The sequence below is a fragment of the Suillus plorans genome, assembly GCF_016647745.1.
Source record: "Suillus plorans strain S12 chromosome Unknown HD556scaffold_5, whole genome shotgun sequence".
NCBI lineage: Eukaryota > Fungi > Basidiomycota > Agaricomycetes > Boletales > Suillaceae > Suillus > Suillus plorans.
Genome location: NW_024537389.1, coordinates 960,743 through 982,768, shown reverse-complemented (window position 1 = coordinate 982,768; position 22,026 = coordinate 960,743). Strand labels below are relative to the sequence as shown.

The window sequence follows — 22,026 nt, the reverse complement described above, 5'->3', positions numbered from 1 at the left end:
CTGTCGAATCCACCATCGTATCAACACAAGCTTGTCTCGTATCCTATCGGACACACAAGGACAAGAAACGTACTGCTGTTGACAACTAACATGTACTTATCTTTCAACTCATCTACCTTACTTGAGTTGAACGAAGCGGGTATCCAGACTCCGAACTTGGAAGGGTCCCTGAGGGTCAAAAACCGAACTGATTAATTGTATCCTCAAGAGAAATCTTGCAAGCAAAGTAATTCAATATTCAATCTTATCGTACAATATCCAAACCACCTTCAATAGCCGAATGATATCATACTGTTGCATAATTAGCATAATTATAATGTAAGGTTAAAACATCTTAATGTTGCCTAATGAATCAGCTCACTATTAGCAGCGTGCGACTGCCAGGGATATTAAATTCCAGCCTTGTCGGAGCTGTCGGTGAGTCCTTGCCAGAGTCTGGGCAACGGCAGCAGTTATTCCATTTCTTTGAGGCTCTACTCGCACGTTCCAACAGATTCCTGAGCGCAGATGAACAGGAACGGTTACCAGATGATAACGCCGTTGAGGCGCTTGATAAGAGAGTTCGTTGACTCTGTCATGCAAATCATTGAGCGAGGTGGGTTCAACGGAGGCGAATAGGACTCACTAGTTGGTTTGTGATCCATTCCAGATAAGCTTTGAGCTGTCGCAGGTTGGCAAGGACAGTCTCCAAGCCCGCAACAAACGCATCTAGGCTTTCCTCTTCAACAACTCTGAGATTTAGTCTTTGACCGGTAAAAATGTCCCATATCGAGCGTCTTGAAGCAGCTGCTTTGCGGCGTTGCATATTCGTCAGAACTTCTGGAAGATTGCGTGATAACTGGTGATGGAGAGCTCCCAAGTCGATTATAATGCTCTCCGTTTTTGATAAAATGGAGGAGTATTCGAGAAGCAGATTAGAAGACGCCAGTAGGTATATGCTATCTATACGTGATTCCCGGACGGCACTTCTTGTAGGAAAGGCCGTTTGACTACGCTTTGAGTGATATGACACCTCGTCTAGGGCATGGGAGATCTGATACCAATGAGTGCCATGATATTACGAAAAGCAATTCGGCTTACTGTTCTCCCAATGAAACCGTGCGGTGACAGGGTCTGGATGAGAGTGGAATCAAGGCCCCTGAAGTCGACAGTGAGATCGACTTCTGTTTTACTCCCCCCAGATGGAGGGTTGCCTCTGGACCTGCTCAGAAAGCGTTGCACACTGGCAGTGGTTGAGCTTCAATATCTCAAGGTAGTAGAATTGCTACGTACTTGGCATGATGATATGCAAAAAACGCGTTGTCACCTAGTCCCTCGACCAACGTCAACACATTATGTGCCTGGTCTATTTGCTCAGATAGGAAGTTCAGAACCGTCGCTTCGCTAGCACGGGCATGTGGTGCGATAGTAGTCTCCACGTGACTATTTGGAGATGCTGTTGTGAGCTGCTCGACTATCGGGCCTATGAAGCCACCCCCATGGTCACCCCACATGGACTGACGGACGTCGTTAAAAACAATCTACCAGAATTTGAAAGCAGACTCACAGGAGCGCTCATCATCATCACCTCAATCACAAAAGCAACGACAGCAAACCATTGAATGGTGGAAATCGTTGCATGAAAGATCGATGTTACAACTGCCAGGATTACCTGGTACACATGGATCATGCACCGCGAAACGCGCTTCAGGAAGCACATAATTTCGTCAATGTCATCCTGTTCGGCACTCCGGCATTGTATTGGTTGTTGAAGCTGTAACGCGCGGTGGTGTGCGAGGGGTGTGCGATGCATAAGTGCGGGGACGTGCCGAGAACGGATAGCCAGAGGTGACTCGGGCGACTCAGATGAATCGGGACTCAGGAGGCATTCGGTGACCGGGTATATTGGTATGATTGTTGGCGAGTAGTGATGCTTCAATGAGACTTGTGGTCTCAGTGTGAAAGGGTCCAATGGTGCAAGGGGTGGGCGATAGGTGCGGGTGCTTGTCATACCGTCTTGACGGGTCGTACTATCAAAATAATAAACAACAGCTGCTCCAGTCAGCTGTGGAGTCGTAAAATAGGACATTGATCAGATTACCTCTGCCTCATATTTATTGAGAGAAGCTGGTGCTGGGAACAGAGCGAGGCAGACAAAAGGCATCAGTGACATCGTTCGAAAAAGCCATGCTTCCTGCACTGGACTCCGGCCAGGGTCAGTTGTGAGCTGCAGCTATTGTCATGGTCTTTGCTATGGTGATCAAAGAGTGACTTGAAGTTCCCCGAACTCGCCACTGGCCTATCGTGACAATAAATAGCAGTCTAAATATGGCAGGAACGACACTTTGCTTCCGGCTTAGGCCCGCACTTGCTAAGTTACGAGTCTTCGATCAGGTAGGCTTGACATCATTCGGTGAGTCTGAACTTGATACAATTGCCACATCAACTGACTCATTTAAATTCACGCATAGTACAGCATCAAGAGTATTAGTTATCTGACACATAACAACGGAACGTTTCATCCCATGAATGCAATTCCTTTGACTCACATGTGCACGCTCCATCTGAGTTCCACTTGAGCCCCTCAGGCGTTGTCCACCTTCTTATACACGAGCTTTTCTGTGAAGCGAAGCGTTCGTGCAGATGCGACAGGCATGTTCCAGGACATCTCTTCTTGGGCCTCAGTTACAGTCAAAGATGAAGGAGCCCTAACCAGTCCCAGAGCGGACTTAGACTTGGAATCATGATCAGAGGTGCGAAAGATGTCATATTCTGTCAAGGTGTGAATTTAAAGAACACATGAACATGGAAGGCGCACACCTGTTTTACGTTTTACTCAGTTCGATAAGACGAGCCTGGACATCTTGTTCCCTATCTGCTGCGGTGGACTCCCGCGACCTGAGGCCTGATTAATATTGCTACTTGTTACTAACTGCGTGGTAAACATCGAAACCTTTGAGGTCAAATATTGATGGTACAAACCTGCTGTAATGTTGCACTGAGATCTCTGATATTTCGTCGTGTCTCATCGGTTTCTTCAGAGGCGTTGCACCAGTGGATTCTACGTGGAATATCACACCCGACTTGGTTGGTACGGGTGTCGGAGGAGTCAATGTCACGGACCTAGAGTCGTATTACGTAAGAACAGCTGACAAGCTAGCACACTAATTAATGGGTGCGGCCTGGTCCTCGAGAGTGCAGAGGTGGACAGGAAAGTCCCGAGCTGACTCGAAGCCACGGCGATCAAGGTACTTATTTTTAGGATGAATCTATATGGTCACGGTGAATCCAGACAGAAACGGCCTAGTCAAAGCAGAGTCCGAGTCATTATTGCCATTCATCACAGTCTTGATCGTGACCTGTCGCACTACCGATGTGACGCCACGATAGGCTTCACTTCGGTGAATGTTATAAGATGGAAGCAGCGAGGGGCAGCCTGAAAGTAACCCTCCATATTAATGTTTCATCCAGTCCTGTCAGAATTCGATATCGTTTTTGCTGGAGGTAAGCAAATAACATCTTGTAGTGGTTTACCCTCTTTACACGTCAGTCTGTATAGGCGGTACTACAGCCTGTGTTGTCGCGGGTCGCTTAGCTGCATATGATCCCTCGTTGAGAATCTTGATTCTGGAAGCGGGTCAACACAGCCTCAATAAACCTATTCATGTGCAACCCTTCCGATCTCGCTTCAACCATGCACCCACGAGCACCACAGTCACATTCAACATCGGAAATCCATCTCCTCGTCTCAACGACCGTGTACCAATCGTTCCCTGCGGTCGTTGCGTCGGTGGAGGCTCATGTGTGAATTGTACGTAGCATACTTGCAACAATGACCAAGACCCTAATAATCAGACAGCTATGATATACACTCGTGCACCAGCTTCAGACTATGATGATTGGGGAGTCAAAGGTTGGGAATCTGAGAATTTGATTCCCCTCATGAAGAAGGTCTCGAATTCGTTTTCAAGATATTTGTTCAAATTGCTTATACCTTTATAGCTGGAGACATATGAGGTGCAGCCAGATCGTCCAACTCACGGTTATGACGGACCTATCAAAGTGTCCTCTGGTGGTTGTAAAGTGGGTATCTCCGACGAGTTCATCCAGGTTGGCACGACCTATCACAAGAGGCAGTATGCCGATGACACCGATGATTTAGAAACATGCAATACATACAGTGTAAGCTATGATCTATCTTCCTTATCTGCGACCACTAACCAGATCTGTCTCAGCCATGTCAGAAGTGCGTCCCTGTACTCGTAGTTCATTGGGAATTTTTAGCCCATGCAGAAAAGGTACATTGACGGGACAACGGGAAGGCGTTCAGACACCGCTCACCACTATGTCTACAACCAAGCTCACAACCCGAATTTACACGTCTGGGATGGAAAGCGCGTAAAGTGCATCATCTTCGAGTAAGTAGCCACCTGGGATCGCAGCTGCAGCAAACGGTTGACGGCTTTTCCAAATGAAAGAGGCAAGCGTGCTGTAGGTGTTGAGTTTATCAACGACCCAGTGTCCTGCCCAGACGCGGATCAGTCGTCGAGTATTGCGAGAGCATCAAAACTTGTTATTATTTCTGCTGGAGCGTTCGGTTCCCCGGCCATTTTGGAGAGGTCTGGGATTGGTGCCGAGGCAATCCTCAAGCGGTGCGGTATTGAGCAAGTGGTGAATTTGCCTGGCGTCGGAGAAAATTATCAAGGTGCGCTTTTAATTTATTCTAAGAGCTTGGCTGAGGATGGTCAGATCACAATCTTGTCTTCGTTCCATACTTGGCTGCTGACGAGGCTGTTACAATGGACCCCCTCTGGCGTGGGGAGAGTATTCTACAGGGTAAGCATATTCTCACCACGATTGCAGCACTTTACAACTACCCAAATGTAGAAAGTCTTGCGCTATGGAACAGCAGCGGCAAGTCATTGATTGCACAAAAGTCGGTGCAAGTTATCACTGCTGGTATCGTGCTGATTGGAATCCCAGTGGCCTCGATTCAAAAATCAAGTGGCGTCCTGATGACGAAGAATTAAAAGCCATGGATCCAGCTTTTCAACCACGCTGGAAGGAGTTCTTCCAGGACCGCCTAGACAAGGCTGTTGCAATATTTGCTATTTTTTCAGGGTGCGTGGGTATTGAGTATCGCTTGGCTTTGATGATACGACAATTCTCATGACAACCAGATATGTTCAACCGCTCTCGAGGCCGCTCTCGAGTATCCTTCCTCCTCGCAACTACATGAGTGCCGCTTATTATACAGTACTAATTTCCATCTACCGCGTGATTTTTTTCTGAATCCATTCGATAGCTCTACCCCGCGTCTGTTGGAAGTGTTCATATCAACGTGACAGAGAACGGCAAAGAAGGAATGGACTTTACAACTGGTTTCCTAGATGAGTGAGTGGACGCTTTTCATTTTAGGGCACTTTGCGTGACTCCGACACTCCGTACAGTCCATCCGATATTGTTCCTCTTAACTTCGCGTACAAAAAGACACGCGAAATTTTTCGACGCATGGCTTCCTACCGAGGTGAAGTCACTACCGGTCATCCTGATTTCCCAGAGGGAAGCGCTGCAGGTTGCAGAGAAGCCTCCGGGCCAGTGGACTTGAATGCGCCTGACATCTTCTACACTACCGAAGATGACGAGGCGATCGATCGATTCCACCGCGACATCGGTAAGTACTGACTTGCCATCTCCACTGTCACGCTAAAATACCGAATCGAACATCAGTACAAACGACATATCACTCGGTGTGTACGGCCGAACTTTTCATAATTTCATATCTGATCTTTGTATCTGTAGCTTGGGACCTGTGCCATGAAATCGGAGGCAGATCAAGGAGTAGTTGACGCTCGGCTAAATGTATACGGCGTGTCGAACCTGAAAGTTGCAGACATGTCTATCTCGCCATTGAACGTTGGCACGGTGGGTACTGAACAAGGGATTGTTGATGTACGATTCTGATGATATACACAGAACACGTATTCGACGGCACTTCTCATCGGAGAGCGGGCTGCGATGATCATTGCTGAAGACTTGGGTATCAGTTGCATTTGATATGTATCGTTAGAGGCGTATTGAATTACGAGTTCCTGGACCTGACTAGGGCCAGGTTTGGGGACGTCCTGAAGGTCTTCGTCGTCTGAGATTGCGTCTGACGTAGCGTGACGCTGGTCAGCCCGACTCTCGTTGCGGGCTTCACGAGTCTCGTTCTACTGAAATCCATATATCCTTGATCTTCTTTCGATGCGACAAGTACTCGCAGTGCTACCTGTCTCTCCAACACCCTCGGAAATTTCAGGTTCTTCCTAACTCTCCTGCTTTTCTACCGGAATCGTTTTAGATATCACGGGAGGTTGAAATAGGATCAATAGGGCCGGCTTTCGGCAGAGGACTTGGGTACACGAAGAACAACAAGTGAAGGAAGAACGTGTCAAAGTAAGTGCCATCAATGGAGCCATGGTACAACGATTTGGGAGAGTAGATGTCTTTGCATCAACCATAGTACAACTTCATACATGTTTCGTAGGGTGTATCACTAGGCTCAGCAGAAGTAGTGGCTGGGATTGACAGAGTCCCAATCATAATCCCATTACTTGAATTCCTCAAGCTAAAATATTTGAATCTTAGCATGAAAAGAGCAGGCAGACCATTACCATTTTAGCCAGTCCGCAGGCAGTAACAATCTATCGAGCATGGACAAACGGGCCTCAGGACATCGAGTGCACCGTGTAGCTCGTATATGCAGGTTGTACAGTGCAGCAAGCACAATTATTCTGATGCAGGAGGCAGCTGGGGCAATCTCATTAGCACCACTGAAATAATTGATGCGGCGCAAGAATCCTATGCAAATACATACAAACTGAGCGGGGAGGGCATTGTCAGATAATAAAAAGCAGATATGCCCCGACTGCTACATAAACTGTGCAGCGGCCGAGTACAAATCAGAATCATGTAAGTACTAAAGTATGTCTGAGCGGTACTTTTCTCTTAATCTAAGAAGATGCGTGTGGGCGTGAGTGCAGAGTGGATGAATGTGTTGTGACGAAAGAGCGATGCGATGAAAGAAACCAAGATGCAGCAAATATGATGCGAGCTGCGGACGGAACAAGGGCTAAGGTGGGAAATGGGCGAAGGTGCTTAATCCTTCTTTTCCTCCTTGGTCTCCGAACTGCTTTCTGAGGCAGCGTTCTCAGCATTCCGCTTCTCGTACACCTTTTGGAAGAGGCCGAGCGAAGCTTGTTGAGTCTCGTTGATCTTCTCCCGGATCTGCTCAGCGGTCACAGCGCCATCGCCAGCCTGGCCCTTGGCAGCAAGTTCGCGGAGCTCAGTAACAAGCTTGGTCACCTTCTCCTTTTCGGTGGCGTCGAGCTGGTCCTTGAACTCATTCATAGCTATAGGCGCGCATGTTAGCAGGATGCGGGAATCAAGAAATAAATCTTACCTTTCTCGGTGTCGGAGCAGACGGACTCGCCCTTATTGCTTTCCTCAATGAGATCACGACGAGCCTTGTCGGATTCGGCGAACTGCTCGGCATCTGAAACCATGCGTTCGATATCCTTGTCACTGAGACCGGAAGACGAGGCGATAGTCATAGACTGGTCCTTGTTGGTAGCCTTGTCCTTGGCAGATACGTTGACAATACCATCAGCATCGATGTCAAAGGTGATCTCGATTTGAGGCACACCCTTGGGAGCAGGGGGAATGCCAACGAGGTTGAAGTTGCCAAGAAGTTTGTTGTCCCGGACAAGCTCACGCTCGCCCTGGTAGATTTTAACCTCGATGGCGGTCTGGCCATCAGCAGCAGTTGAGAAGACCTGGGACTTCTTTGTTGGGATGGTCGTGTTACGACTAATCAGCTTGGTCATGATACCACCGAGGGTCTCGATACCGAGTGATAGGGGCGTAACATCAAGGAGCAGGATATCTGTAACATTGCCTGCAAGCACACCACCCTGGATGGAGGCACCAATGGCGACAGCCTCATCAGGGTTGACCCCCTTGCTGGGCTCGCGACCGAAGATGCTCTTAACCGTATCGGAGACCTTGGGCATACGAGTCATACCACCAACGAGGATGACCTCGTCAATTTCACTGGCCTTCACACCAGCATCAGAAAGAGCCTTCTTGCACGGCTCAACGGTACGTTTGATGAGAGGTTCAACAAGATTCTCCAGCTGCACACGTCCAAGCTTCATGTTGATATGCTTGGGACCAGATGCATCGGCGGTGATATAGGGGAGGTTGATCTCCGTCTGCGATGTTGACGAAAGCTCGATCTTGGCCTTCTCAGCAGTTTCACGGATGCGTTGAATGGCTATGCGGTCCTGGCTGAGGTCGATGCCAGACTCCTTCTTGAACTCTGCCAAGATGTGGTTGAGCAGAATGATATCGAAGTCCTCACCGCCAAGGTGAGTATCGCCGTTGGTTGACTTGACTTCGAAGACACCCTTCTGCATCTCCAAGATTGAGATATCAAAGGTACCACCTCCAAGGTCATAGACAGCAATGACTGAAGAATCAGAGCGATCCAAACCATAAGCAAGAGCAGCAGCGGTAGGTTCATTGATCACCCGCAGCACTTCGAGACCTGCGATTTGACCAGCATCCTTTGTTGCTTGTCGTTGTGCATCATTAAAGTAAGCGGGTACCGTAATGACAGCATGGCTAAAAAGAATGAGCCGACATTCACGCTACTTGCATAGATGACTTACTTGACTTTCTTGTTGAAAAATTGCTCACAGGTCTCACGCATCTTTACAAGAACCATAGACGACAACTCTTCAGGAGACTAGAAAAGATAGCTTGAGTTGAGGACACAGTAATGGATCCAGGAGAGGAAGAGACATACGTATTGCTGCTTCTTTGAACCAAGGTCGACCTCTACCGCTGGCCGACCGTCGGCTTTTTCTACGACAGAGAAAGGCCTGCCCATAATGAACAACTTTTACATGGTATGTCCAACACTTAGACTCACCAATGCTTTACATCTTCCTGTACCTCCTTGTCTTTGTATCGCCGACCGATCAACCGCTTGAATGCAAAGACAGTGTTGGCAGGGTTGACAACAGCTTGGCGTTTGGCGGGTAAGCCAACCAGACGTTCGCCGTGTTTCGTGAATGCAACAACGGAGGGTGTTGTTCGGGCACCCTCGGAATTTTCAATCACGCGCGCCGTCTTCCCTTCCATGACGGAAACACACGAGTTTGTCGTACCCAAGTCAATACCGACGACAGGTCCTGCAGTGAAAATGAGCAACTTGAGCTGAGAGTAGAGATACGAAGCTCACCGGAAACTTTGGTGTTCATATTCCTCGCGATCGAAGACCGCGATAGAGCCTATTGAAAATGGGTTGTCAATGCATCGGACAGTAAAATAACTTCACTACGCACGGCATAGTTGCCGGTGCGGGCAACACTACGGAAGGCACGAGCTGCAGTGAACATGGAGGAAGAGGTCGAAGAGGTGACTAGCAAATTGGACACGGTGATTCAAAATTTTAGGGAGTCCGCGTAACGCTTACATCAGCTATAAAGAGTCCGAGAAACGTGGAACGTTCGGGATTCGGGCAAGCAAAGTTACTATGTACATGCACATTGCACAAGTAGCTTAATTTTCTTACAATCCATACGACTACTTTCAACACGTTCATCATTGTGATTTTGTAAGGGATTTAGTGGGTTGGGAATTTTAAAAAACTATCAAGACAGTTTCTCCCAGTGTGAAAGTTCGGGCACGGCCACTTCCACTGTGGGCGCACCGTGGAACGCCGCAACCCCTTGAATTGAACGCTCAACGTCAACCCTCAAAACCTTCAATATTATGACTGATAGCGCGCCAAAAAGTACTGGAGGCGAGTATGGTGCTATGCGCGCCAACATCGACATGAAGAAGCTCAATACATACCTGGAGGTCCATGTGCCGGTTGTCGCTATTCCCGTACAGGTACAACAGTTTAAGGTACGGTCGCAATCTGTTGAGGAGAGATTGCAGGCTGACTGGCAGGATAGTTTGGACAGGTACGCTCATGACTCAATATACACAGGCTTACATCATGATGACATCGGAGTATTAAGTCCAATCCCACATACTTCCTGACCGATGCAAGGTATAAGCTTGTCCTTCGTCAGGTATTAGGTCCCATTTAAATTATACCTCTTCAGTGCGACACGATTTGTGTTGCGAAAAAAGCCAGCGGGTCAGTTGTTGTCCTCAACTGCTCACCAAGTCGAGCGCGAATACCGCATGTTAAGCGCATTGCATCGATACAACATCAGTCCAACCACAAAGCCAGAGCAGATAGTCCCTGTCCCGCAACCTTTTGTCCTATGTGAGGACAGTAGCGTTATTGGCACTCCTTTCTATATCATGGAGTATCTCGAAGGGCGAATATTCACGGACACCAGGCTGCTGGAACTGCCACAGCAGGATCGAAGAGAATGGTACTTTTTGCCATCTCTCTGTTGTATTAAGATGCTAAGCCTGGTTACCTAAAGCTGGCTCTCAGCTATCCGCTCGTTGGCAGCATTGGCCTCTCTCGACCCATTCCAATTAGGTCTCAAGAACTTTGGTCCTACAACTGATTACTTCCCCCGCCAAATCAAATCTTTTACACGCATATCGGTTGCTCAATCCCAGGCTATAAATATCGAGACAGGAAAAGCAACAGGAAATATTCCGTATTTCGAAGAAATGGTCGGTTGGTACCAGAAGCACCTCCCAGACGAGAGTAAAACTGGGCTGCGGATTGTCCATGGGGACTACAAGCTTGACAACATGATATTTCATCCAACAGAAAACCGGATAATTGGTATACTGGACTGGGAGTTATGTACTCTAGGTAGTCCAGTACGTTCACCGATCACTGTCTTCTGCATCTTGATCTGAATTCACTGCATAGCTTGCTGACCTCGCAAACCTTACCCAACCATGGGCAATCGATGCTCGTCATATACCCAAGGATTCCCTGCTCACTGAATTTACAATCATCAGGCCATTCAAGAATGCTACACAAGATGTCCCTATACCCTTAGAAGACCTTGAGCGCGAGTACTGCAGGCTGACCAACCAACCATATCCCATTAAAGAGATGGTCTTTGTCCGTAGTTGGATACTCTTCCGGGTACGTACCATACACAGGTACGGGATAGATATATTGATCTGGTTGTTTTTAAGCTTGCCATAATATCGCAAGGTATTGCTGCCAGATATGCGCGACGGCAGGCGAGCTCGGAAAAAGCTTTCCTTCACCCACAATTCTTTCCTTTGGTTGGTCGGTTGGCAAAGTCGATCTTAGAAGACGATGGATTCGCTATTGACATAAAACCAAAACTATAGCATTGTTCGTCAAGTCCGTGTTATATAACCTGTGTAGTGAAGAACGTTCTGTATCTACATATATAACAGTTTCACTAGGTAGCTTACTGCAAACCAGGATGGATGTGATCCAAGTACCCTTTCAATTCGGATACAGCCGGCCGCATCCCATCGTTTTTCCAGCAATCCGTCAGCATTGACCACATATCTCTTGACACTCGAAGGTAAAGATTTCTGTTGGGTATTTTCCCTCTACCGATATAATAGATGAGCTCGCCATTCTGCTTCTGATCGGAGTACGGCACATTGCCAGATAAAATCTAGTAACACACTCAGTATCTGCAATTTTGGCGACAATGATTTTCTAACGCACCTCTAGACCCGTCATACCTGCCGACCAGATATCCGATTGCACGGTGGGTAGCGGTGCTGTTGCCGAATTGTTCACGGGATTCATCAACTCTGGTGCCATGTAACGGAACGTGCCAACCGGTTTTACATTAGTCGTCGTGAAACCATGAGCTTCAAGGACAAGGGAAAGGCCGAAGTCCGTCAAAACTGCATTCCAAGAGTCGTCAATGAGAACATTTGTCTACAATGAGTATAAGTCAGTATTCCCGCAGATAAAAATTGTGTGCTGACAGGTTTGAGGTCTCCATGGATGACTTTGTTGCGGTGCAGATATTCTAATCCAGACAAAAATTGGCGAAGCTGTCCAGACATCATTGAATCTGAGCGACTATGAATGAAATTGATACATACAAGTTTCAATCTCTGGTCGTTGTGGATATGTACCAGACAGTCTTTCAATGTTCTGTTCTTATAAAACATTGATACTAGACGAGGGATAGGATACCCCCGTACATCTTGATAGTATACACCGATAAATCGAGCCACGTTGGGATGATTCAGCGTGCTCCAAACTTTTGCCTCTCGCAAAATTTTCTGAAGGCAGACTAAGCAAAAAGGATGACCTATGAATAAACGATCTCCATACCCGTATGGTTTTGTCCACAAGATCCCTGTCTGACAAAAGTGATGGTCTCAAGATCTTCACAGCCACCTACAACGATGAGTGAATATGAGTGCGTTATACGTCACCAGTGACCGTGTAGCACGTACGGTATAACTATGACCTCGCACGGTGTAGATTCCCTTCCAAACATCTGCGAAGCTTCCACTGCCGAATGCGCGATTGTCGGTCGTCACGACCATTCCCGTCAGATTAGGTACATGGATATTTGCGAGATTAAAAGCCATTGGAGGATGGTATGGGTGACTATAAAAATGAGTATTGGTGGATAGATTTCAAGTTGGGATGTATGGCAGGCAGGAAGCAAAATCTAGATGATGAGTACCATACTGCCTGAGCAGGTCCAACTTAAGTACGTTTCCCGGACAAGGTGAGAGTCCTCGTGCCCTGCCAAGTGGGGAAAATGGACCATAGTGACGAAGTTGTTGTACATGGTAGACAAGAAAAACGAATGTACGTCAAAGCTTGCTTCAAGGATCGCCGCATTGTGTTCATCCTGAGTTAGATATCGAGTTACCAAGACGCTTACAATGAGGATGCAAGATATGAGTCAAGATTCAGACGATTTTTGAGGTACTGTGGGGCCAGTTGATGATCAGTTACTTGTGTTGATGGAGACATTGTACATAGTACAATGGTAGTCAGAGTACTTGCTAGTGAAGCGTGTGATTACGAGACAAGTCATGTGAAAATCGCGAGCCACTAGTTGAGCACTCTTAGCAGCTGGGCCACGGGCTGAGCGGACGCTGATCTGATCATTGCGATTCTTGAAATTTACGATTAGCTAATATAAATAGTTAATCCGATCGTTATTTTATTATTCTGCAAGGCAGCGCACCAAACGTGACCAGTCTGACGTATGTTTGGGCTGGTCCCGAGCTTACCAAACAGTTCTATCGGATACTTCATGACCACCGCGCCAAACAAGGTCGCCTCGACTTTTACACGTTCCAGCTTACAGTTCTTTGAATTTCTTTCTGGTTAGAAGATCAACTCGTCCGCTCTCAGTTGCACGTGGCCCCGTCACCTGGCAAGGGTCGACGGAAGCCTGAGGCATTTAATCGCATCATTTCACCCTGGTGAGCCTTTAGGAAGATGTCAAACTCTCTGACGCGCAAGGCGGGACTGCGGCTGGGACCACTAGTACTAGAAACGTTGGTCAAACATTACTTCGATCGTATCAAGAAGGAGAATGCACAACGGTCCAACTTTGCAACACAGTTGCACCAGGATGAACTTCTGTACCATGAAGCATTCAATATTGTGAAGGTACGTTTCGGAGTTAATCATTCGAGTACCCCAAGCTTAGGGCGGAATGCAGAGTTTCCTCGAGGCTTCGACATAGTGCGTGCACAAACCCGATCGCGAATATTCGTGTCTGACAGTGACTCAGTCACACCGTGGAGGAAGTCCAAGCATTTTCGAACAATCGGACACCGTTTCTTCCCTCATCCCATATTGTCCGTTTGCTAGTCCCATTATCCTGCTGTGATGAGGCTGCCACCTACGTCATCCAAGCGCTTGGTGGAGAAGAACTCGCCAAGCGGTTAGTGGGTGGTACAAAGTGGTGGCAAGTGCGTGGAGTCAAAGGGTAATAATACCTGCGCCTGTGAATCAGGCATCATTAACTCAATTCCCTTTATTAGGATCGATGCAGAATGGATCACGGATCACAAGGATTACCAAGAGGTGAAGAAACGGAACAAAGCGAAACATAAAGAGAGCTCAAATACGGAAATACCCACAAGCGAAAGCGATACCCAGGCCTCAGGTGGACTGCCAGCCTCCAGCTCAAATGAGGGTAATATTTACAAGGAAGAAATGGACGAAATGCGCTGCATACTGTATGCTCATGGAGGTATGCTGTGTCTTTGCTTAAATGAAAAGCATACGATGACAGTTCTCAGGGGGTTATTATTTTGGGAGCGTTGATCAGGAAAGGTTGATCCATTCTTTTCCCAATTGGCAACTTCATCGATTAACTGGAGTTATTCAGATATAGTCTCCAGCGGCATGCAAGGAAGATCAACGGCCGTGTTTTTGGTAAGTCGTCATCACTACCACAATGACTGTTACTTAGCAGAAGCTAGCTATCAACTACCGCCTGGCTCCGCAGTATCCTTTTCCTTGTGCCTTACAAGATCTTCTTGCTGCTTGTCAGTACCGTCTTTTCGGAAGTTTTGAGCACAAAGTTCTAAAAGGCCCTCCCTTGTAGACCTTTACTTGATCAAACCTCCTTCTGATGCTCCCCACCAGCCATTACAGCCAGCACATATTGTTGTTGCAGGAGATTCCGCAGGGGGCGGTCTAACCCTCGCATTGTTACAAATTTTGCGCGACACTGGACTCCCATTACCTGCAGGAGGGATCTTGATTTCTCCTTGGTGCGATTTAACTCACTCTTTCCCAAGTATTCACACCAACACCGCCACGGTAGGCTATCAGCGGAACTGTGCCGCAGTATGCTCACCCCATTATACTCAGGACGTCATTCCTGCATATGGACTTTCGCTCCAGAAGCCTAGTCCCTTGTGGCCTCCACCGTCAGATGAGATGACCATCACCGTCCATTCTGGGCTGCGCAAGCGGATACGTCAGATGGTCCACCTTGAATCGAAACAAGATAAGCACGACAGTGAAGCTTCCCCAAGTGTCAGCGTATATCAGGACTCAAGGGGTGCATCATTGATTAACCTAACCGGGGAGGACGAAAGATCGGCCTGCAGTGAAATGCCTGTTGACGTAGGCGCTACTGCTCCGCTACCGTCAGTCGACAAGAAAGAAGATCAGACCATACGCCTTCTAACCAATTCAGGTGAATTGTTGGTGATAGAAGAGCAGGTGCACATGTACGCCCAGAATAGCTTGCTGGGACATCCACTTGTCAGTCCCGCCCTCTCGTACCTGGGCGGCTTGCCGCCTTTGCTTTTCATTGCGAGTGACAAGGAGGTTTTGAGAGACGAGGCCATCTATTCGTGAGTCATCAACATTTTAGCCTGTTCAGCATTGAAAATACCTATCAAGGGCTCACAAAGCCGCTCATCCTTCGCGTTATCCCCTCAGGGAAGAAGTACGCTCTCTTTACCCACCACTCAAAGGGATAGAAGACCGTTTTAGTCCAACTGCAGTTCATCTACAGGTCTATGATGGTAAGGATATCGTTTACGTTGCGGTCTAAAATTAAGTCTTTCGTTCTAGATACTGCTCATGTTTTGCCGGTCTTGTTCTCTTTTACTACCCCGGGAAAATTTTGCTACCGCGCAATTGCATCTTTCACAAAGCACGTCACAGGCATGAACGCACTGTCCAGATCTTCCTCCAGTCCGATGGTCTCTCCTACTACTAGCGCCTTACCTTCTCACACCGTCGTCGGGAGGTTTTCTATGCTTTCCCGTGCGTTGTCTACGCCTGAATTCCTAAATCGCATCCAGGGCAAATCAAATAGCCTGACGTCGTCTAATGTTCCTGATTCCGCTTGTCTTTCGCCGCTCTCATCCAAATATCTTCTCCCTCCATTGTCTCGACCTAGTGTGCCAAAATCTGCATCTGACAACGCTCTTTTCGAATCCACATTACGAGATCGATCTTCGGATAACGTAAATTTGGGAGGCAAGGGGATCAAGGGCAGTGCGTCTGATTTCGCTGATACAGTACAGCGATTTGCAGGAGAGAGTAAGATATATTGCGATGACGAAGTATGTTTTACAAATTGTGTTGTTGAAAACCCTGCTGATGTCCCTAATTCTTTTGCAGAATCTCCCCTCCTGGAAGGAAGGCATGATTCGTGAAAGAGTGTCAACTTCCGGCGTACTTCGACCACTGGAACCAGAGGCAGACTTGGACGCATTTCATACTCCCCCGGAAATCATAGGAGTCCTTTCAGAGCTCGCCGTGCGACGCTATATGGAAGGGAAGGCTAAATTCGACAAAAAGTTCGCAAAAGACCGACACGCCATCCAGAAGCAACGTCATCGCAACCTCGAGCGTTCGAGAAGAGACGTTCTGAAAAACATTGCACAACTTCAAGACTCGCATGGTTCGCAGACCAAAAATAGCAAGGGGAAGGCACACGATACCGTGAAAGGTATCAAAGAAGGTCTAGAAGCTGCCTCTGCCAGCTGGTTTTGGGCTTGGGCTTTGGACGTGGACGAGCGTCCACCACCAAGTAGTATTGTATCCCGGCGAGATACAGATGAAGCTCGACGGCTCGCGCGGATTGCTGATCAAGCCGTCCTACAAGAGCACAGTCATATAAGCGCCAACAGCTTGTGGGCTGTTATCGTCAATTTCTTAACCGTCGCTCCCGAACGTGATCATAAACATGCCAACTCCACTGTCAGCGATGGTGGTAACAAACCACCATCCCCATTACAGAAACGCAAGGCGTTGTTTGCCTCGCTGCGACCTCGAACGCGAGAAGTGAAAGAGTCTGAACCAAGTAGATGATGTAGTACATATAGTGGATTTGCACTCTTGCCTAGACCCCTCAATCGACAATTTGTTTGAATTTTATAGTTCTGTAGCACAGAAATTGATAATAAGTACCTACATGATAATATATTGTTATGCATAACCAGGAATTTCTCTTTTTTTCCGAGCATGCAATTATAAAATGACGTTTATCCTGTCGAACCGAACCCAAATGTGGAGCCTGCATGAAAGGTGAGCTTCTCGCATTCAGAGGATCTCCTTTGAGAGCAGTACTTACTAAAAAATCTGACTCGCAGATATCGGCAGTATCAGAACGACTCATCTGTATTATTCCCGAGGCATCCGTACCGACGAGTCTCGTGGTGCTCAGAGACGTCGGGCGTTAGATCGGACATACGTGGACCTCGCGATAAAGATTGTGCGATCCGTCAGCCCATCTTACTTTCGACTTAGCGAAAAGAAAACCGCCTACATAACCCTGCAATTGAAGTAGCCCGAAATCGCACTACAGTGGTCAGGCTGTCCGGGTTACGCAATCCCACTAAGCCTAAGTTGAGCACCCCACACGAGATTGATCGTCATGACTCGGATCAAGTTTAAGACTGTCAAGCTGTGATGACCTTCAAGGTGACTCGTCCCACAACACTTGAACGCTCTTGCATATTAGCGTCGGATCTCGCAGAGTAAAACGAGAATGTCATGCACATACCGTATTGGATAGGAAGAACGCACGTGTCGTAACAGAAAGCAATCTAGAAAAGAAAGCTCCTGCGGGAAAAAGAATTCGAGAGAAAGTGCGTTGGAAGGTCTGGCATCTCAGCTGCAGTACTAATTGTTGCAATTTCGGATCCACTGTACGCGAGTTCGCATGCATAGTGACTCAGACGTGCAGATGAACTCGGAGCATGCCGCCGGCCGACCCTGCGTTAGCACGGACGTGCCTGCATCGGCAAAGCCAATAGGACTAAACATAATCGGATGTAGCCTACTATCCGACGAAGATTCCGAAGCGATGAACGTCGGAACCAGAGCGTGCCACGGCGTTTATGTTCGAAATCATATTGTGAGACGGATACCCGACATGCTCGGGACAAACATGCGCCACGCCGCGATACCCACGCACGAAGAAACATCTATACATACGAAGTTAGAAAACGAGATCAGAAAGCCATAGAAAGTTACATGATAGTACTAATCAGGTTTTGGCAAAGGTAACATGAAAGGAAAGGTTTTGTAGAAGCGGTATGAGATGCGTACACACTGATGTTACTTCAACTTGTGGGAGCGGGTAGGAAGGAATTCGAGCCGGAGGCAGTGTCGACGAGGGCCATGGAAGAGAAGGAAACGAACAGCGTAACCGAGATGTGTGTAGATCAGGCAGACGTCGGATAGGTTGCAATGCAAAATACCGTGACTGCCCAGAGGTGACATATGATAAGTATGATGATCTGATAATACAAGTGATGGTAAGTGGGCTAAGCCTAGTAAGTCACGATGTCTGATCATCGCTCTAAAGGCTGGAAACGACTGTAGTACTGCTTTGTCTGGGATTCGACCATCTCTTGTGTCGACTCCGGTAAATCTTCGATAAAGCGACCTGAGAGAATACAGTCGGCATCATTATCACGAGACACAAGCCAACATTAAAAATCACTAGCCTGGCGAGCCAGAAAATAGTGCCAGAGCTGGAATAACGGTGTTGGGAGGAATGACAGTGTTGTCCGCGACCTGCGCGCAATCTTTGATGATCGTAAACTTTCCCTGCAATACATGCTCAGTGAACGTTGAAGACAACGTAGCCTGAGTGATGAAGACTTACAATAACACAATTCTTCCCGATCACAACATGGTTCCCAATCGTCGCGGCTTCGACGACGGTGTTCGCACCAACGTGAACATAGTCCCCAATCTTCATTGGGTAGTAATTGAAATTTCCGCGATACGTCTTGTATGGTGGCCTGTATTATCGTAAAACCTCCAAGTTAGACGCATATGCTACCTCCAAGTAAGACGTACCTCATAACGCAACCCTCGCCGACAAGGCAGTACCTCCCAAGGGAAATGACGACGGCATGACCAGGACCTGTTCTGCGAAGATCTCCCCGAATGATTGCACCGCTGGAAATAATAGTCTTTCCTCCGAGAATGATGTTCTGAGGTCCAGCTATGGTGGCTCTTCGAGAGACTTTGTTTCCTGTGTCCTAGATCAGTGTCAACAACTGACTGACTCCGCTGGGTCCGTCGCTTACAGTTTCGATGAACTCAGCTTTAGAATAATACACTGGCACGTCCATCGAGGCTGACGCAAAACGCCGACGGAATAAAGATATTACCAGAGAACATACGCAAATACATGATAACCTAACCCTCGTTACAAGTTGTCATTGACATGTTCCAGCTCACTACTTTCAGGTCAGCCAGCTATCGAGCCCATCGGCTTGCTGCATTCAATAGCTCCGTGGTTTGCTGCAGATCTGCACGAGCTTTGAACTCTTGGACCACATCATGTGGTCTGCAGAAGCAGCGGCCACAACTCACTGCCCGGAGTAGACATCTTTCAACATCACCTTCAACAGCAGACGATGTTACGTTGTCGACAAAAGCACCCTCTTCTGGAGATAGCCAAGCTGAGCCGGTTACTTACCATGGTCCACTTACACAGACATTCCGTCGTCTCAAAATTTTCTCCCTGTCATCGTTGGGTCTGTCATGTATTATGACCCCATTCATCTTCATCGTCGAATCATCGCTTCCTCTGCCTGCTCGAATCGTTCTGGCAATGACCGCACTTTCCACAAGTTCTATCTCGACCGCCCTCGTCGGGTGGTCCGGCGCATCCTACGTCATCGACCTGCAAAGGCTTTCGCCAGTCGACAATGGCGGCATCGAAGGCATCGAGATGACCACGCTTACGCTCACGCTGAAAAGGCTCGTCACGCGCGTGTATGACGCTGACTTCCTAGTAGACACAAAGCGACCATTTGCAAAGTGGGCGCTCGCGCAAAGTGTCCTATTACCACCCTCAAAAGAAGATGCACTCATGGCGGTGAAAGGTGGCGCACCGGGCGAGGAAGAAACAATAGCGGAAACCTTCAATGCTGCGGGCGAGATTGTGGGACGGTGGATTGTGAAATGGGAACATGATGGTGCGGGAACATGTCGCGGAACAGGAAAGGTCGTGCGGTACGCAATCCTTATCAGTTGTGCTTGCAGAGATTTAAAATTACATGTCCAGATACTTTAATGTGCACGAAGAGCTGCTGTGACAGCTGTGCATCTAGGTTATTGCTTCGAGTAATCAGGATTTTTGTCGTTACTCTAGTGACCGCCATCATTTTTACGGAGTAACCACAAAAATTATGCGCATGCTCAGATCTGGCGTGGAATGTGCTCAGGTAGCACTCACTCAGTACGAACTGTGCATCATTCTATCATTCTCTTGAAGGTCGTCGGTGCAGCACTTGGTCGCATTTTGCATCTAACTCGAACTTGGTGACGCCTGTGACGCCTGGCGCCTCCACAATAGCCTCGGATATTTTCGCTAAGTGATGATACAAAACCTTGCTGGGCCGTGGTATGATACCGAAGGCAAACAGGAATAAATGGGGGGACAACATTCTTCATGAAGAGGTAGTCTTACATATCAAAGCACGGATGACACAACTTGCTGAACGGCAGATCGCATAGCGACCGCTGAAGCAAAGCTGCGACTTGTACACGCGTCATGCCAACTCCTGGGTTACTTGCACACCATAGACAATTTTGAAGCAAAAATTGAGGGCTGGGCGACGCGACCATACACCACCGTGTGGAGCAGTAAACATAAATCTGGCGACTGCAGCATGATACAATATCCTCTAGAGACAAACGGTTGAGTTCGGACGGCCTACAGTCTCAACGAGTAGATGCGCTGAAGATGATAGCTTGCCAGGTTCGTTATCATCTAGGGGACCATCTTACTGCCTATAGCCATGATCATCCTACGTTCGTATCGATCGACAATTGTGAACATGCAATTACTGCTCGGTTAAGCGGACCATCTTACCGCCTAACAGATGGCCCGGTCATTTTACAGTCATATCAAATTGCGAACGTGTAACCACGAGCGCTCAGCGCTCGGTGGTCTTGCCACCCAATCGCAGAAAACATTTGGACCCAACATCGCCGATTGCCGACAACGGGTCGTGGAATTGTTTGTAGCGGAGGAAAGTATATTTTAATTCATGGAGGCCTCACAGGATTGAGGATATTGGCATTCTTCCGCGAGGTTGGCTCAGCGCTCAACGTCAACTATATGGACGTGTTCAGGCACGCATACAATGGCAGTCGGACGAATTAGCGATATCTATCTGCGAATAGGCCTCGGAGTACTAGTCGGACATGTGTCAATGGGGTAGGACTGTGCATCTTGTATTGCCTTTGAATTGATCTAGTGTTGGTTTCCAGACGCAGTGTGAAGTATTGTCGTACCTTTTCAGGTTTGATGCAGCCTCTGCACTACCATGTCAAGCCTCGTTCTGGCCCGGTCAAGCACCACTTATACCGTATGACAAGTTCTCCCTACATCTTCGCAGCCCCTGTGCTAATGTCAACCTCTACACTTACCTATGCCGTGTCAAGCTTAAGGCCCATTCGCATGCCACGTCAAGCAGATTGTGCCGCGTCAGGCCTCATTCATGCTGCACCTCGTGTGTCTATGGTATTATTTATTTATTATTTGGGCGTTCTTTCAGCCTGTGCGTTTTGTTGAAAGTTTGTTGATCAAGAATGGCACGTTTTGAGAGCTCCCACGTTTGCACATGATCTTCGCATTGCATGCGCGCTCATAATACTATAAGCAAAATGAAAGATGAACGTTCTTACAAGCTGTTGAACATCGGTTTAAAAACTCAAACTCCGCCAGTGACTGAATTTTCATATGGTCAAAATACCAATTTTTTTTAGGCGTTTCCGCGATGGTATTAATCAGCGGAACTCTCCGCGACCCGCGCTGATCGATGATCCCACAAGGTACACAGCGCCGCCACGCTATACAATACCGCACCAAAGCCGGCCGCATCAGACCTAGCTCTCACGTTCAAGTGAGCTGGAACCGCTGGTGTTTCAAGGAACAACTCCGACACTCCGAGGTAGATAGGCAATTAAGATCATCCATATGTTATGTTATGTTATGTTCGACTTAACTCAAATTCAGGTAGCTTATTGATAGTATCGATAGCCAATTACCTTACGGAGCAAGTGTTTCGGGGGACATAATCTGTCAGTCA

At 47.7% G+C, this 22,026-nt stretch overlaps 9 protein-coding genes across 9 annotated transcripts; 5 read left to right on the top strand and 4 right to left on the bottom strand.

Annotated features, from left to right (window-relative positions):
* Positions 1 to 52: 52 nt before the first annotated feature.
* Positions 53 to 2,204, bottom strand: HD556DRAFT_721460 (uncharacterized protein). Its single transcript, XM_041311414.1, has 6 exons — positions 2,081 to 2,204; positions 1,547 to 2,031; positions 1,273 to 1,496; positions 1,081 to 1,222; positions 626 to 1,033; positions 53 to 571 (listed from the first exon to the last, which is right to left on the bottom strand). The coding sequence occupies exons 2-6, from the start codon at positions 1,988 to 1,990 to the stop codon at positions 353 to 355; spliced, it is 1,437 nt and encodes a 478-aa protein (XP_041165833.1). The 5' UTR covers positions 1,991 to 2,031; positions 2,081 to 2,204; the 3' UTR covers positions 53 to 352.
* Positions 2,205 to 3,437: 1,233 nt separating this feature from the next.
* HD556DRAFT_1437993 (GMC oxidoreductase-domain-containing protein) lies at positions 3,438 to 6,036 on the top strand (the record flags this gene model as incomplete). The annotated part of the gene is made up of 14 exons (XM_041305784.1): positions 3,438 to 3,483; positions 3,539 to 3,790; positions 3,839 to 3,930; positions 3,982 to 4,161; positions 4,264 to 4,397; positions 4,458 to 4,684; positions 4,729 to 4,915; positions 4,963 to 5,100; positions 5,160 to 5,235; positions 5,285 to 5,373; positions 5,430 to 5,653; positions 5,710 to 5,729; positions 5,782 to 5,904; positions 5,956 to 6,036. The coding sequence occupies 14 exons, from the start codon at positions 3,438 to 3,440 to the stop codon at positions 6,034 to 6,036; spliced, it is 1,869 nt and encodes a 622-aa protein (XP_041165832.1).
* A 1,083-nt stretch (positions 6,037 to 7,119) lies between these two features.
* HD556DRAFT_1304169 (heat shock protein) lies at positions 7,120 to 9,425 on the bottom strand (the record flags this gene model as incomplete). Its single annotated transcript, XM_041299660.1, has 7 exons — positions 7,120 to 7,373; positions 7,424 to 8,646; positions 8,694 to 8,770; positions 8,831 to 8,906; positions 8,957 to 9,218; positions 9,269 to 9,317; positions 9,372 to 9,425. The coding sequence occupies 7 exons, from the start codon at positions 9,423 to 9,425 to the stop codon at positions 7,120 to 7,122; spliced, it is 1,995 nt and encodes a 664-aa protein (XP_041165831.1).
* A 376-nt stretch (positions 9,426 to 9,801) lies between these two features.
* HD556DRAFT_1437991 (kinase-like domain-containing protein) lies at positions 9,802 to 11,316 on the top strand (the record flags this gene model as incomplete). Its single annotated transcript, XM_041305783.1, has 7 exons — positions 9,802 to 9,939; positions 9,990 to 9,998; positions 10,056 to 10,087; positions 10,143 to 10,421; positions 10,476 to 10,827; positions 10,880 to 11,101; positions 11,155 to 11,316. 7 exons carry the CDS (start codon positions 9,802 to 9,804, stop codon positions 11,314 to 11,316), a joined length of 1,194 nt encoding a protein of 397 aa, XP_041165830.1.
* Positions 11,317 to 11,399: 83 nt separating this feature from the next.
* Positions 11,400 to 12,555, bottom strand: HD556DRAFT_1437990 (kinase-like domain-containing protein; the record flags this gene model as incomplete). The annotated part of the gene is made up of 6 exons (XM_041305782.1): positions 11,400 to 11,615; positions 11,669 to 11,887; positions 11,938 to 12,006; positions 12,058 to 12,240; positions 12,293 to 12,358; positions 12,418 to 12,555. 6 exons carry the CDS (start codon positions 12,553 to 12,555, stop codon positions 11,400 to 11,402), a joined length of 891 nt encoding a protein of 296 aa, XP_041165829.1.
* Positions 12,556 to 13,056: 501 nt separating this feature from the next.
* Positions 13,057 to 16,908, top strand: HD556DRAFT_1263269 (uncharacterized protein). The gene is made up of 11 exons (XM_041299077.1): positions 13,057 to 13,597; positions 13,650 to 13,672; positions 13,722 to 13,919; positions 13,975 to 14,186; positions 14,236 to 14,269; positions 14,325 to 14,371; positions 14,419 to 14,484; positions 14,544 to 15,303; positions 15,353 to 15,477; positions 15,527 to 16,023; positions 16,082 to 16,908. The coding sequence occupies exons 1-11, from the start codon at positions 13,424 to 13,426 to the stop codon at positions 16,772 to 16,774; spliced, it is 2,829 nt and encodes a 942-aa protein (XP_041165828.1). The 5' UTR covers positions 13,057 to 13,423; the 3' UTR covers positions 16,775 to 16,908.
* A 1,071-nt stretch (positions 16,909 to 17,979) lies between these two features.
* Positions 17,980 to 19,053, bottom strand: HD556DRAFT_1489989 (dynactin, subunit p25; the record flags this gene model as incomplete). Its single annotated transcript, XM_041308784.1, has 5 exons — positions 17,980 to 18,356; positions 18,418 to 18,520; positions 18,579 to 18,717; positions 18,776 to 18,960; positions 19,009 to 19,053. 5 exons carry the CDS (start codon positions 19,051 to 19,053, stop codon positions 18,262 to 18,264), a joined length of 567 nt encoding a protein of 188 aa, XP_041165827.1. The 3' UTR covers positions 17,980 to 18,261.
* Positions 19,054 to 19,148: 95 nt separating this feature from the next.
* On the top strand, positions 19,149 to 20,025 carry HD556DRAFT_1437987 (uncharacterized protein; the record flags this gene model as incomplete). The annotated part of the gene is made up of 2 exons (XM_041305781.1): positions 19,149 to 19,942; positions 19,995 to 20,025. 2 exons carry the CDS (start codon positions 19,149 to 19,151, stop codon positions 20,023 to 20,025), a joined length of 825 nt encoding a protein of 274 aa, XP_041165826.1.
* A 793-nt stretch (positions 20,026 to 20,818) lies between these two features.
* On the top strand, positions 20,819 to 21,558 carry HD556DRAFT_721344 (uncharacterized protein). Its single transcript, XM_041311413.1, has 2 exons — positions 20,819 to 21,152; positions 21,206 to 21,558. Exons 1-2 carry the CDS (start codon positions 21,079 to 21,081, stop codon positions 21,507 to 21,509), a joined length of 378 nt encoding a protein of 125 aa, XP_041165825.1. The 5' UTR covers positions 20,819 to 21,078; the 3' UTR covers positions 21,510 to 21,558.
* Positions 21,559 to 22,026: the final 468 nt, after the last annotated feature.